Source organism: Rosa rugosa, chromosome 1 (assembly GCF_958449725.1).
Source record: "Rosa rugosa chromosome 1, drRosRugo1.1, whole genome shotgun sequence".
Taxonomy (NCBI): Eukaryota; Viridiplantae; Streptophyta; class Magnoliopsida; order Rosales; family Rosaceae; genus Rosa; species Rosa rugosa.
In genome coordinates this window covers 13599482-13613988 of record NC_084820.1, presented here as the reverse complement: position 1 = coordinate 13613988, position 14507 = coordinate 13599482, and the positions used below count along the sequence as shown (strand labels likewise).

Sequence of the window (14507 nt, the reverse complement as noted above, 5' to 3'; positions counted from 1 at the left end):
AGACCCTCCGATTACATCCTCCGCCACCAAGTCCGATTACTTCGTCTTCTTTATCTTTCTCCGTCGTCCCTCTACCCTCAATCTCCGATCAGCGGTGTGCCGCATCGCATCAGAAGCTCGAAGTCTTCCCTCTGCCCTCAATCTTCAATCGGCGGGGTGCGGGATCGCATCCGAAGCTTGAAGTCGTCTCTCTGCCCTCAATCTCCGATCGGCGGTGCGCTGGATCGCATCCGAAGCTCGAAGAGGTTAGATCCAGTAGGTTTTCGTTATCGGAGAGAAAGCTCAAAGCTTTGGATAAAGCCGGAAGTGCTGGTCTTAGCTTCGGAACTCCTAGGGTTTTAGGCAGAGGAGGAAGGCGCATTCGGAGCCTAACTCGGCACAAAGCACTCCGGCGAGAAATCGAGCTTCGATTGGAGGTTGTGCGCTGAGCAAAGCTCCGGTGTACAATGGCGGCAGAGCAGGGAGTTCTCCTAGAAATTCCCGGGAGATTCCGGTGGGGAATTCGGAGTGTTGATTTGGTGATTGGATATAGGGTTAAGGTTTTGGTGGATTTGATTAGTTTGATTTGTGTTTTGAGTTTCAGGTACTAATTCGAATTCAGCCTCTAAGATCGATGACGTCTACAAAATTCCTTCTTCTTTTTTTTTTTTTTTTTGGGCAGACCACATGCCACAAGTTGTCTAGTATGAGAAAATATGCAGAAAAAATATTTTAATTCCAGTTATATACTATAATAGCATCTGTTTAGTAGATTTTGTAGATTGGTGACTGTTTGTACTAATATTGAATTGTTGTAATCGTCTTGTTGCAAGTTTATTGGGGGGCAGAATTAAGATTACTGGGGGGCAATAAAATGTTTATTTGGGCAATAATAAGATTATTTATTTGGATAAACCGCCTAAAACTTTCAAAATTAAAAACATCTTCATTTTTCACTAATTATTGATTCTCAATAAACTTGTTATTGGGGGGCAATAACTTTTTTATTGGGGGGCAATAATATGATTATTGGGGGGTAATAATGTGATTACTGGGTATTATTGGGGGGCAATAAAATCAGATGCCGAAATCCGGTCACCAGTCCGGTAGCCGGATTCCGGTCAACGAAGTCCGCGGCCGGCCACCGGTCGCCGGAGTCCGGCAAGGTCTCCGATGACTTCTCTCTCTAAGTGACAAAGAAGGAGAGGGCAAAATTGTCTCAAAAATAAATAAAAATTAATAAAAAATAATTAATTGGGTATTAGGGAAATGATCTCTTAGAGTGTTTGGGTAAGTGGGCAATTTTTATCCTAAAATTGTGTAAATGGTCATTATCCCATTTTTTAATTGTATCAACCCATGTTTAATTATAATAAAATACCCAAAACACCCCCTGCATAGACAATGATTGGTTGGGCGTATTGTCATGTGGCGTGCCAGCCCTACCTAAGAATCTCTATAATGATCCAAAAGCATAATTACATGTTTATTCTGAAAGTTGTTGAAGTAATTAATAACAACCGAGCTGTATTAAACATGACTAATGAACTTCATTAAGTAAATAATGACTGCATCATATAATTAGAAAACCCTAAAATCAATGTCCTAACAATCGCATACTCTAGAACACATATTTGCTCACCTAAGAGACAGTTTTATGGGACTGTGAGGGACAAATGCATCTCAACCACATGTATTAAATATAAAAGCAGAAATTATAACAACTTAAAACTGTTCATTTATTTTCAGCCGTCAGATTCACTTATCCCTCACAATCTCTTAAAAACTGTCCCTTAGGTGAGCAGGCATTCTCTAGAACAATCAATTATATAAGTTTTGTAGCACACAATCCCAATTCATCAAATACACTGCTTAGTATTACCACATAATTTTTGTCCATCTTCATATCAAGGCAATAAATTTTCTGGTTGCCCAATGAAAGAGAAATGACTCGATGAAACAAACAGTCTCAAATTTGGAGCTATATATTTATAGCCAAAGACACTATAGTCCACATGTTGACCTCGTCGACAAACTTAGACATGCCTTAAATTCAGATCTTTACACCTATGGTCTCCACCATGTGATTCTATGGAGGCACAATTTCTTTTTCTAGCTAAGCATATCATTTACCATCAATCATAAATTGTTTCTTGTCAATACTCAATCATATACATAATGATTCATGTTAGATGTACAAGTAAAACAAAGAGACAAATTAATAAACCCACCTCCATGGCCTTTCTCATTCATTATTCAAAAATAAAAAATATTATGATCATAATACCATAATCCCGACCCTCAAATTATAATTTTCCATGATATTATTCTAGTAATTTTTAGAATGAAAAAAGAAAAATAACAAAAAAACGATATCTACTATACAATTACAATATTGTACCCCATAAAGCTAAGCTACTCTTAATGCTAGGTTTAATTCTTATCACCATGTATATTTCTTCATAGAATGGAAGGTACGTAAAAATATTTTTTTTGTTTTGTTTAAACTACTTACACTATAGAGAGAATTAAGTTTAATTAGGAGGCTAAATAATTAACTAGTTATACTAATCAATTAACAGCCCCCAAAGTCTCTAATGGAGAAGGAAGAAGTGTTCTTCTCGGGAATGTTTGCTCCTCCGGCATGGCGGAGCCCTAGAGTGAGAGACACATCACCCGCCGTGGTGGTCCCGAACGTTATAAGCGTAGACCCTGCATGATGATGAAGACTTTGATGATCTCCTGCAACTGCTGATGATGATGCGTTGCCCGAGGTGGTCCCGTAGTCCATGCTGCCGCGGCGACACGTGTCGTCGGCGGTGGTGGCGTAGGGCACAGGCGGCGCCACCAGAGCTGTGGCGGTGGTGCTGGTGGACATGTTGATGGGGTAAGTAGGAGTAGTGGATTGGTTTTCCGAGAAGGATCGTTGCCTATTGAATGCGAGGAGTGAAGGGTCACTTTCGGAGGCATTGATATCGGATCTTGTAGCTGCTGTTGTTGTCGTTGTGGCTGACATGGCAGTTGTCGTTGTTGTTGTTGTGGGAGGCGTTGGAGTCTGTGCGTGGTGGTCACTAGTGTTGTTGTTTTGGTTGTTGCGTTGTTCTGATCTCTGATCTTGATCTACTGATACTGCTGCTGCTGCAACTGCACCACCACCTTCTTCATTGGCTTCTTGCTGGTACATCTCTTCCACCATGGGTTTCCACAATCGAACCCTAGCATTGATGAACCAGTTTGAGACCTGCAGATCCAATTAAACAAAACACATTGATTGATTAAAGTCTCTGCACAAATCAAATCATCGAAGTCATAAATAGGACACCCGCTTTAATATTATAGATGTACGTGTATTCATTAATCATGTTTGCTAATCTGGACCACTGATGCATGCAATCACCATTATCCAGGTAAATCGCTGCTTGAATGTGCGATCTGTGTACTATAAATCAGATCTCTAGCAACCGAACATTACATTGTGCTGATACGTGCATAAATCGTCGTAATTAACTACATACTTCAGCAATACTATTGTATCTGAGGGTAGCTAAATGAGACAACTTCTTCGCGTTCCTAATTGTCAGAATCGCCGAATTATAGTTATTATAGATTAATCTTCAGATTTTTTAGATGAAAACCTAACCTAGGAAGAAAACTATGCAACACGAAATAATCTCCAGTGACTCATAAAGGTAAGGTACATAGCTCATAAAGATGAGAGATATAGTAGACAAATTTTATGATATGGCTTTTCATGCAAAGGTAAAATGAAAACGCACATGGGATGGAAACAGGAATATTAGTAGATGAAGATGCAAGGTTAATGGCCCAACTAATGAAACAGTAGATGAAGCTACTAGGTTATGTATAGGCATAATCTCAGTGGTAACAATAATTTAAGTACTGAAGTACAGAAAGTTTAATTATTTTCATCAATCTTTACTAGTTTATGGGTGTGATAGGAAGGTTTCATTTTATATGAGAGAGTGAGGGAGAGGGGAGAGAAGAGAGAGAGAGAGAGAGAGATTCAAAGATGAGACTCATCTACTGTGTACTCTGCATGGCACAGCTCTTTTATTATTGTCTGTGGGGTTTCCCTTCACACTGTTATCAGAATTTATGTCAAGGAGTAATTAAAGAATCCAAAGTCTAACAAAGAAAAGAACGGAAAGGACATGCGGGGGCAGAAAAAACACATTGTCTTTCTCTCCCAGCCAGCAGAAAAGCCTTGAGAAGAAACCGGAGAAATACATATAATCCAAAACAATGTTAACTGCTGGTCCCTTCCTTCCTTCTCATCACTCGCGCCTTCATCTCTCTCTCTCTCTCTCTCTCTCTCTCTCTATATATATATATATATATACATAACATATATATATATATATATATATATATATATATATATGTGTGTGTGTGTGTGTGTGTGTGTTGCTGCGTGTATATTTGTATATGAAGCTAGCTAGGTAGAGATAGATCGAGAACAAGTATAGAGAAAGATAGAGTGATAGAGAGAGTACCAACCTGGTTTCTGGAGAGACCAGTCTGTCGTGCCAACAGATGCTTATCTGCATCGCTTGGGTACCTGAGAAAGAGACCAGAAGAGAAAATGACATTAGAGTCCTTGCCCCTTAACTGTATAAAGCTATTTCGTACCCTCTATGCTGCCCTTAGTCTACGTATATATCAGATATTATTATTGCCTAGCTTCAAAACCTTTTCTTCTTTTACTATCTCTGCATGGGCGTGAGAATCTAAGACACGATAGCTAGAAAGATCACTTGCTAGCTCAGCAATGCAGGAGCTAGCAGACTAGTACTGCACAAAGTTACAAAAAATTTTCACTCATATCTCTCTGGTAGCTAGTTTTAATAATACAAGTTTTTTTTCTTTTTCTGATATATATATATCAGAAAGAAAAAAAAAAGAACTTGGAAAATGAATATTATATACACATGCATGCTTTAATAAATGCACTATTTTTTTTTTAAATTATAAATGCACTATTTTTTTTCCCAGAGGTTTTGGCTGGTCAGCCAAAGGACATTGCCCATTAATTTACAAGTCCTTTTAGGCAGTAATCAGAACTTGGAAAATGAATGAACTAACTTATTACTGTCTATCTATTTCTTTTTCTTGTGATCAGAAGGATTTTTATTTCCTTTTCTTGCCTCTTTTATTTAAAGGGAAATGTGATCAGAAACTCTATATTGTATGTTATTATACTTTGAATCTTATTAGCTGTTTATGACCACAACCTAACATATGAAATATCTGGCTAAAAAATAATACCCTAAACATTTTAAGATGCTGTCAAACTATCAACTTATATAATTGGTATGATCACATTATCAATAGTTAATATAATGATTAGGTCTAATTATGATTATGATTGTGATAATGAAACGCAAGTAGATCAAAAAAGGAGAAGTGAAAAGGCAACGCACGGGTGGAGAAAATGCTCAAAAAGCCAGGCTCTCAAGATGTTGACAGATCGTTCGGGAAGGCCTCTTTGGGGTCTCCAAGCTTCTTGTTCCATCATGCCCATCTGATGAAATGCTCTTTGCTGTCTCAGGCTTTGCTCTAGCATCTTTAGCCTCGGCGTCTCTCCTTTGGTTATACCTGAGTTCCCCGCACCATCTTTCTCTCCGAGCAATTCACAGCTGTGCTTCAACTGCGCTGTTACCGCGTCTTTCAGGCACCGGAAATGCCGTGACATTGCCTTCTGAGCTAGGGCTGTGTACGGCACCGCGGCCCCGAAACCCATCACCAGATCAAATGCGTTAACCACCATTTGCATTTGCTCGCAGTAGTGGTTGTATCTTCGATCCACCTGCATTATTATAGCCATGCATATACATTAAATGTTATGTTTGTTAATTAATTAATTAATTAGTCACAATCACTTAATTAAGGCTTAAACGCTCACATTTTTGGTGATTTTTTTTTTTTTTTTTTGAAATATCGATATAGCTAGCGTGGAATACAATTAAAAGGAGGCCGCATTTTAATAAGCAACCATAGAAACAGATAAAATGTCAAGCTCATGTTAGATTAGATCGAGAAGGTACGTAGTTAATAAAAGTAAAACAGAAGAAAAGGAGAAGGTGACTAAAACCAGAAAGATCAAGTAAGAGAGAAAATTGCAACATACGAAATGAGTGTGACAGAAAAACCAGCAAGCAGACCGATAGAGACTGAGAGAGAGAGAGAACTCCATCTTCCTCCTCTTTCAGTTTATTAAAAGCCTATGTGTGGTTCTTAAAAGGGAGCACAAAGTAGAAGAGTAAATGCATATATCAAATGGTGCTGCTTGGTACAGTGAAATGATTGTTAATGGCTGGCAACTATGAATGGAAATATATATCAGTTTTCTTGGGTCCATGTAGAGCCAACACGCTTGAGTTCAAAAACTAAAAACAAAAAGAACAGAAAGATATCAAATTAATGAATTAGCCCACAGGAGCTCGACTAACTTCTCTGCAATTTTACAATGATGGTGTATAGGGAGATGATCAGCCTAATAAATTATGTTGCTTATTGCGATGACACTACTACGATAGTACTATTACCTTGGCACTTCACCATCACCAATCGAAGCCAATCAATGAAATAAAATAGAACTGAATAGAATAATGTTTAACCAAAAGCCTAGCAACCAAACTACAGGTCCTATGAGGAAAAAAGAACCCTATTATCACCAGCCGGCTTTTCCCTATTTTAGACTGCAAAGTTTTAAAATAGTTAAATAAAAAATCATTGTGTAATGTAAGTGGCCGGAATTTTCTGTTTGTTTGTCCCGGTGACTTGGGAAAGAAAAAAAACAATGGAGCTTTTAATAAAAAACTTTGACTCTTGAGGAAGAGAGGGGTGTTGGCAGAGAGAGAAAGTAGAGTAGAGAGAGAGAGAGAGTATACATGCCTCATCAAGCATGGACAACAGTTTGACCTTCCTTCTCTGATGTTCGATCCTATCAGCGGCTGACAAAGTAGGAGGCGCATCCTTTGATGAAGATGAAGAGGCGCCACCGCCAGCACCACCGCCGCTGGTGCCAGCTGGATTGGAGCTAGGGTTTAATGAGCTATTCTGTCGACCCAATTTGTTCTTCTTCAATTGACCCCTACCAACACTGCAAAACTCTTCCAACAATTCTTGGGCGGCCTTGACATACTTTGAATTCCTCAAGACATTCACAACCCCGAAAGATGAAGACCCGAACCCGACATGAACCTGCTGGCTTTGATGACCAACGAGATTCTTGTACTGGTTGTAATGTGCACTGCTAGAAGACCCTTCCGGATTGTTGTAGTACAACAATCCGGAACCATCTCCCATTCGTAGTTCTTCGGCTTTGGCTGCCTCTAAGTGTTGCAATGAAGTGGATAAAGATAATGAAAGACCTTGCTGGTGGTGATCACTAGGGTTAATGTTGCTGGTGTTGAGTTGGTGGGCAGGACCAGTTGTGGAACCGCCTTCATGGCCATGAGTATCTTGACTCACCCATGAGAATTGACCAAAAGCCCCTCCTCCTCCTCCTCCTCCTCCTCCGCCTCCTGCCCCAGGAAAAGTAGTGGATGAAGGATTAGGGAGCAACATGTGAAGAGTAGAAGAAGTTGAGTGAGCTGGAGGAGAAGGCGATCTTGGTTGTGGATTCATTAGAAAAAGCTGCATGGCAGCAGCTGAATCCGCATTAATGGTCGATATCTGATGCTGATGAGCTGCTAAGTTGTCGCGGCCACTCTGATTCTTATTTGAATCCCCCAATGGACCCAATCCGCCCACCATGTTTTGTCTGCTTCCATACCACTCGGGCGCAGCAGATTGATGCTGCTGCGGCCGAGCCATCCGATAGCCGGCAGTCATCGGATGTTCAAGCAGTTCTGCAGGTGGTGCGACTCCTGCAGGATAATTAAACATCTCCGACAACATCCCAGCTGTTTCATACACCGGATTGAGGCCTCCGGATTCTTCCTCGTCTAACCCGACCAATGGCGGAGGAGGTGGCTCGAACCCTTGCACCCTCAGCTTTTCCCTCCGGATCTGCTGTGCCAAGTGGTGTTGCTGCTGCTGCTCTTGGTGGGTGGTCACCGCCGATCTTTCGAAGCCATTGGGGAAGCTGTAGATGCTTTGATGGTAGTCTTGGGACATAGAGTTACCTGAATTGGAGTACTTTTCCGAGATTGAATTATTGTGAGTACCCTTTGATGAGTTTGATGAGAAGAATATTGGTGAGAGTGGTTGTACTGTTGCTATTCCCATATCAAACTTGTGATGATCTTGTTCTTCATCATATCTCCTCCCCCTTGTTCGCTTTGTACCACCCACTTACTGTTCAATTGAGCACGGATCGGGTCAGAGACAAACAAAACAAACATTACCCATCATGGGCTTTGAGTCTTTCATTTCATTCATGAAGCTAGCTGGTTATAAAAATAAGAGAATTAAAAATGAAAAGGGAGAGATAAAGAGAGAAAGAAAACAATGGGGGTAGTACTAGTACCTACTACTACTACTACTCTTTGTTGTTGGTGATATATGTGCTTTTTTAATTTCTTCTTTTCATCCTGCCTTTATCATTTTCAGCTTTGTTCATATTCATATATCATGATGAATATATATTTATATGTATACCTCTTGGAGTTGCAGAGTATGAAAGGATGTAAAGCTCTCAGACATCGTTTTCCCTTCTGTGGTATTGAAAGCTTCTTCAATTCCCTTTCCTTTTTCTCTCTCTCTTTCTTTCTCACTACTCTCTGTGTTGTCGCCTCTGGACTCTCTGTCGTCTCTTTCTTTCTCTTTCTCTCCTTTTCTTTCTCCTTTTGCAGGAGTGAGTAGTGTTTTTTTTCTTCTGCAGCTTAGAGATGGAACTCAGCAAATATAAATTGAAATGGTGGCCTTGTTTTTGGGTTTGGGAGAGTAGGAGTAGTACTAATATCTCTCTCAAGCCAACAACGCAGCTAAGCTCCAAGAGAGAGAGAGAGCAAGAAAGAGAAAGAGAAAGAGAAGCGGTCGCTGTTCTTCATCTATTTATTTTCAGGCTCCTCTTTTTCCACCCCATTATTGTATTTTATTTTATTCTTCAAATTGCCAGAAGATTTTATATTTTTAAACAAATTTGCATATCAAACAAAATTGGAAAAAAGAGGTTGAAAATATATTTAATATTCTTTTTATCAAATGACCCTTTCATACCCGGCCTAGAGTATGTAGACTAAGGGTATTCTCGTCCATATATTTTAGAAAAGTCTTGGTCCTCATTTGTGTGGAATTGTATGATTGCATCTTACATTTATTGTGTTGTTATAATTTTAATATTTAAATTAAATATATGTGACTATGATTTACTTGTCTGAGTTGCCTCTTAAAATTGTTCTTCAAAATGAGCAATTCTTTTGATTTACTTGAGTTTTCGAATTTGGCATTTACTAAGATGAAATGACCGAAATGCCCTTTTGGGATGGTGTCTATTATTGTAATTTACTGGTGTCCTTCGGAAACCAACGCAAACTACGGAATAAAATAAGAGATAAGGTTGAGTACGAAGTCATCTCGATGATCCAAACTACCACCATCCTTTGATGTGTGCAAATGACCATGATACTCATGCCAATGATTATGTTGAGGGAGCAAGACCATAAGTTTGGTAAGAGCACTTTGGTCATTTTGAGATGGCTCATTGGCATTTATAACCCAACCATAGTAAGATGGAGATCATGGAGGACAAGATTTATTTAACGAGGAGAGCGTGCACGCAAAGGATGGGTGGCACGTGCGAGAAGTTGGGCTTGAAGAGGAGTAGGGTAAATTTCTGGGTCTGAAAATCACACTTAACCGCCTGTGTGGGATGGGCAATGTCAAGATGGGGAAATTCCAGTACTGGTTTTTGGCGTGACCTTTGATCTCCACAGATGTTATTTGTGGTTTCTATCCTTTTTGGTTTAAAGGGGTTGTTACCTTGTCTTTATATATGCCTTCTTTGTCGGCTTTAAAAAACAGGCGGTATTGGTTAAATATTTTAGCGAGTAGTTTGTACCTACGCTTGATGAGTTGCTCGATCATCTTGTGTAGATATCGAGAAAAAACACCTCCCTTCACCTTTCCATTGCATCTTTTAGGTCTAGCATCCTTACCAATGAGGCAACAATCGAGATTGGTAAAGAGCATTTCCCCTGAAATCCTTCGAAATAACAAATAGTTGTGTCTGAAAATGACCTAGAATATGTTCTCCAACAGATTAATGGAGTTATAGCTACAACTTAGTTAAATTAGCTTTAAAAAAATGACATATAAAATATTATTTTATGGGTTTGTAGTGTAGAATGTTCTTTATATAGTAAAGTAATGTACTAGTGTATTCAATCACATAAAATTGTTTGATAGAGAAATATTTTAGGGTCGTTGAAGTTGAAGATGCTTGCATGTTGGTGCCAAAAGCAAATATAAATTTTCGTTTCTCTCAATATCAACTTACCAAAGCATGGAGCTTCGATTTGGCCATGTGAGTATGCTTTCCGATCGTCTGATGTTGCCCTCCAAAACGTGCATGTGTGTATTATTGCGGCTGCATATTTTCTATTAACCAAACCCTAAAGTTTATTTTAATCACAAATAATCCAATACCTTTGTTTGTGCCCTTTAATTTGGGAGTTTCTGTTCACAAGAGTGCCTTCCATGCATATGATTAGTGATCATTGGCTGAAGTAGGGCATAATAAACTTGGTTAGTTTAGACAAATATATAAGCACGTACTCGTGCTTCAGCTTGTGCCCCATGACCAAACATCCATTTCCAATCAAATATCTTAACGAAATCCACTTAATTAGTGACTTGTATACATTGTATACATAATACAACTCACATATTTGACTGTTACGAAAATTTACAGGTCTAAAGATTGGGGTCACATCCCTACTTCTAGCCTTGATCACTTTCCTTGTAACACAAAGTACAGCAGACTGTGTATGGCATAGCTTTCAAGTAATTAATCAGTGTTTCCGACGAAGCATAATAACCCAAAAAGGTTCTCCTCTGCGTTTAGAATTGCAATTGTATAGCTTTGTGAAACGTTCCAATGATCTGTGAGTTCTGTTGACTTTATGTTACACAAATGCATCGAAGATTTGATGTAAATGCTATATGCGTCATCTATATAAAAGATCTGTGAGATAAGCATAATGAATTCGAGTCAGGCAACCTCAGATGGAAATGTTTTAACTGCCATCTCAATCTAATATATATCGACGAAAAATTGAAAAAACTCAATACTTATTGATTCAGGATAATCATATTTAACACTCTAAACATGTTATATTGTTAGGCTGCTAAGCAATACATAATCATCTATTTTAGATCATTTAATCCCCTCCCATTAAATGTTGTTTGCTTCGGATGCAAGTAACTTGTATTATAAATCAAACAAATGGGGAAAGGTTGGAAATTTTCTCTGAATTTTCCGACTTAAAAATCTTAGACCTCTTTTTAAATTCATCAAATTCTGGATTGAGAAGAAGATTTGAAACTTTCTTTTTCCAACTGCAAACGGGATTGATAATTGACAGCCCAACCAGCTTCATCTCTACCATCTGTCGTCTTTTGGGATATGATGTCACGTGAATCCACCAAATTAAGCTCTTAGTCCCTTACACGCTTGTTACAGTTTAATTATTATTCACTTTCCAGTCACGTGCCAAAGTCGGTCGTGCACGTGTGCTTTACTACCACCATCGACCTCATGCTGCTGCAGCAGCTACCTTAGTCTGGTACTCGAATGGAGCATGTTTAATGTTTCGGAGAAGTTGCCAATTGCCTTACCTACACACTACTTTTGTTCTCTCTTTTGCTTGCTTTCTTCTTTTATGGAGATCACGTTGGATCAATGTGGGAAAGGGTGAGAGGAAGACGGGGAGAGAATAGAAGCCACCCTTTGTATAGATGCATGGTTGTGGAGAGTTTAGGTGTTTCGGCTTTGGCTTTACAAATAAATAGATATATGACAAAAACCTTCTAGATCCCTCTTATGTATGTTCAATGAGTTTGATGAAGGAAGAATAGCAAGTCCGATTCATTAGGTATCTTGTAGTTCATATAAGTAAGCGCATCCGCACAATTAATTATTAAATTAGTCTCTCTACAAATGTGATAATTTACTACTATCATCAGAATACCGTCTAGAAAAAATGCATTTTATTGACTTTTTTTTTTTTGGAGTTTATAAGAACTTTGATGTTATTTTAACCAAGAACAATATCGACCAAAAAGCCCTATCATCCAACAACCATTGTATCAAAAATTTGTTTGGTGACAACTAGAAAGGAAGAAAAAAAAATGTTATATATGAAACTGTAGGAATCAATTAAATGCATTTGCTATTTAATTAATCACTCTGAGAATATGACAATATTATATATTTGTAACTATTGACAATAAGAGAAGCATGTCAAGTTCGAATTACAAAATTAATTTATGTATCAATATGAGAAAACTAACTACAGATCAGTATAAACAATATCTAGGTGTCATTCTCGTATAAGATATCGAGAATATATATTGGCTTTAAAATGGGTTCAACCCATTCGAAGCAACAACCTATATAACTACCACCCCTTTTCCCACAACGCACATCATGTACTAGTGTACTAGCATGATAACATCGATCAAGATCAAGCACCTTTCAGATGGAGGAAAGCCAGCATCAATTGATAGATCTCCTCCATCTACGCTCTACCATCTTCTCCTACATATTAGTTATGTAGGGGACCTATTAAACAACTTTAATTGTGATGCATGGCTAGCTACAAGTTTCGATCAAGCACATTCTCTCATAAATTAACTAATACTACCCGACATCAATCTTCATCATAAGCAATAGGCATGCATATATCCATCGCTAGCTCCCTGGCTCCTAGCCTAGCTCTATGAACTAGTGAATTCATTTTGATAATGAAAAGAATGATGGAGTTTATAGCACAAGTTACAATTATGTGATAGTTCATGATCATAATGAGGGCGATATTTATCATAATATAACATGCATACATTGAGAATTTTTTTTTAGAGCAAGATCTAATTGATCTATCACATTTACAGTATTTACTAGCTTGTCGGGCACCAATGCATCTGTTGTTTTCATCAACTTGGTTTTATCAAAAATCGAGCGAGATCTAATTCATCAATTAATTGGTTCTCATTTAAATAACGTTGCGATAATTTTTGCCGCATTCTTTTGAAATCCAATGAGTTGTTTTAATCTTTGTAGGCAGTGGCAAAGCCAGAGCCCAAAAGCTAATCTCAAGTGGAGCACTCGAAAATTTTAGATTTTTTTTTTAAAATATTTTAAACTTTAGTAACAAATAATAAATTAGAATAAGGTTATGGAAAGATCAATATTTTTTTTAAATGATATATTTTACTAATCAAATTTATAGTTTTAGTCTTTTAGATTTTAGATAATTTTTCATGATAGGAATAAAAGTTATATTTGAATTTTAAAACTATAAGAAAGAATAGTATTAATGTAAATATAAAAACAAAACAAAAAAGTCTGATATGTTTGAACCATGTTTCAAACCTAAGACTAGCCATAACATATAAACAAGCTCTACCACTAGAGCAAGTTAGGTTTTGGTTATATTAGGAAACTCTAAATATTTTATAGACATAATTCTTTCCAAAAATTTTTAAGGAAAAAAAAATTAAAATATCACAGTGGGACACGGAACCCACCGTGCCCCAACGTGATTCCGCTCTCGTTTGCAAGGCTGCAATATAGAAATCTTCATATTACTCTTTGGGAAAATGTCTATTTACCCAAATTTGAGCTACACTAACTCTATTTACCTAAACATCTTATAAGATTGCCCACTTACCCAACAAATTACATATTTTCTGCCCTAATACCCAATTAAGTTATTTTTTATTATTTTAAGTTTATTTTTGGGACAATTTTGCCCTCTCTCCCTTTGTCACTGAGAGAGAGAGAGAGAGACTTTGCGGGACTCCGATCGCTGGAATCCGATGACCGGTCGCAGGAATCAGATGACCCGTCATCGGAATTCGACCACTGGCCGCAGGAATCTTGCGACCGGTTTTATTGCCTCCCAATAATCAAGGTTCTAAAAAACGCTAGGCGCTAGTCGGGCGGTAGTCCGGGGCCTAGCGCCCAGAGGCCTAGGCGGGAGCCTAGGCGGGGACTAGGCGGTTTTTAATTTTTAATTTTAATTTTATTTTTATAACGTATAAAGAGTAGTTTCTCATATTCATTACATATAAAATGTAGTTTCTCAAGAGTTATTTAGGTGTGTTCTTGATAGACCTGTAAATGGACCGGATTTTGATCCGGACCCGCTCCATATTCGTGACTATTGGACGGGTTTGGATCGAAAGTTTTGATCCGTTGATCCGTTAATGATCCGAATCCGTTAACCCGTTTATTTAACGGATCAAATACGGATCTAGGTCGATCCGATCCGTTAATGATCCAGCCCGTTTTTGTAATAATAAAATATTATTTTTTATTAATATATTATTATTTTAAA

The 14507-nt window shown here is 38.1% G+C and overlaps 1 protein-coding gene across 2 annotated transcripts; it reads right to left on the bottom strand.

Moving 5' to 3' along the window:
• Window positions 1–2285: 2285 nt before the first annotated feature.
• LOC133719073 (BEL1-like homeodomain protein 4) lies at window positions 2286–8974 on the bottom strand. 2 transcript variants are annotated; one of them, XM_062145811.1, is made up of 5 exons: window positions 8605–8974; window positions 6895–8301; window positions 5421–5806; window positions 4498–4558; window positions 2286–3220 (listed from the first exon to the last, which is right to left on the bottom strand). In XM_062145811.1, the coding sequence occupies exons 2-5, from the start codon at window positions 8230–8232 to the stop codon at window positions 2555–2557; spliced, it is 2451 nt and encodes an 816-aa protein (XP_062001795.1). In that variant the 5' UTR covers window positions 8233–8301; window positions 8605–8974; the 3' UTR covers window positions 2286–2554. The 2 variants fall into 2 exon arrangements, with proteins under 2 accessions (XP_062001795.1, XP_062001796.1); XM_062145812.1 differs by having other exon boundaries at window positions 8474–8605.
• Between the last annotated feature and the right edge of the window lie 5533 nt (window positions 8975–14507).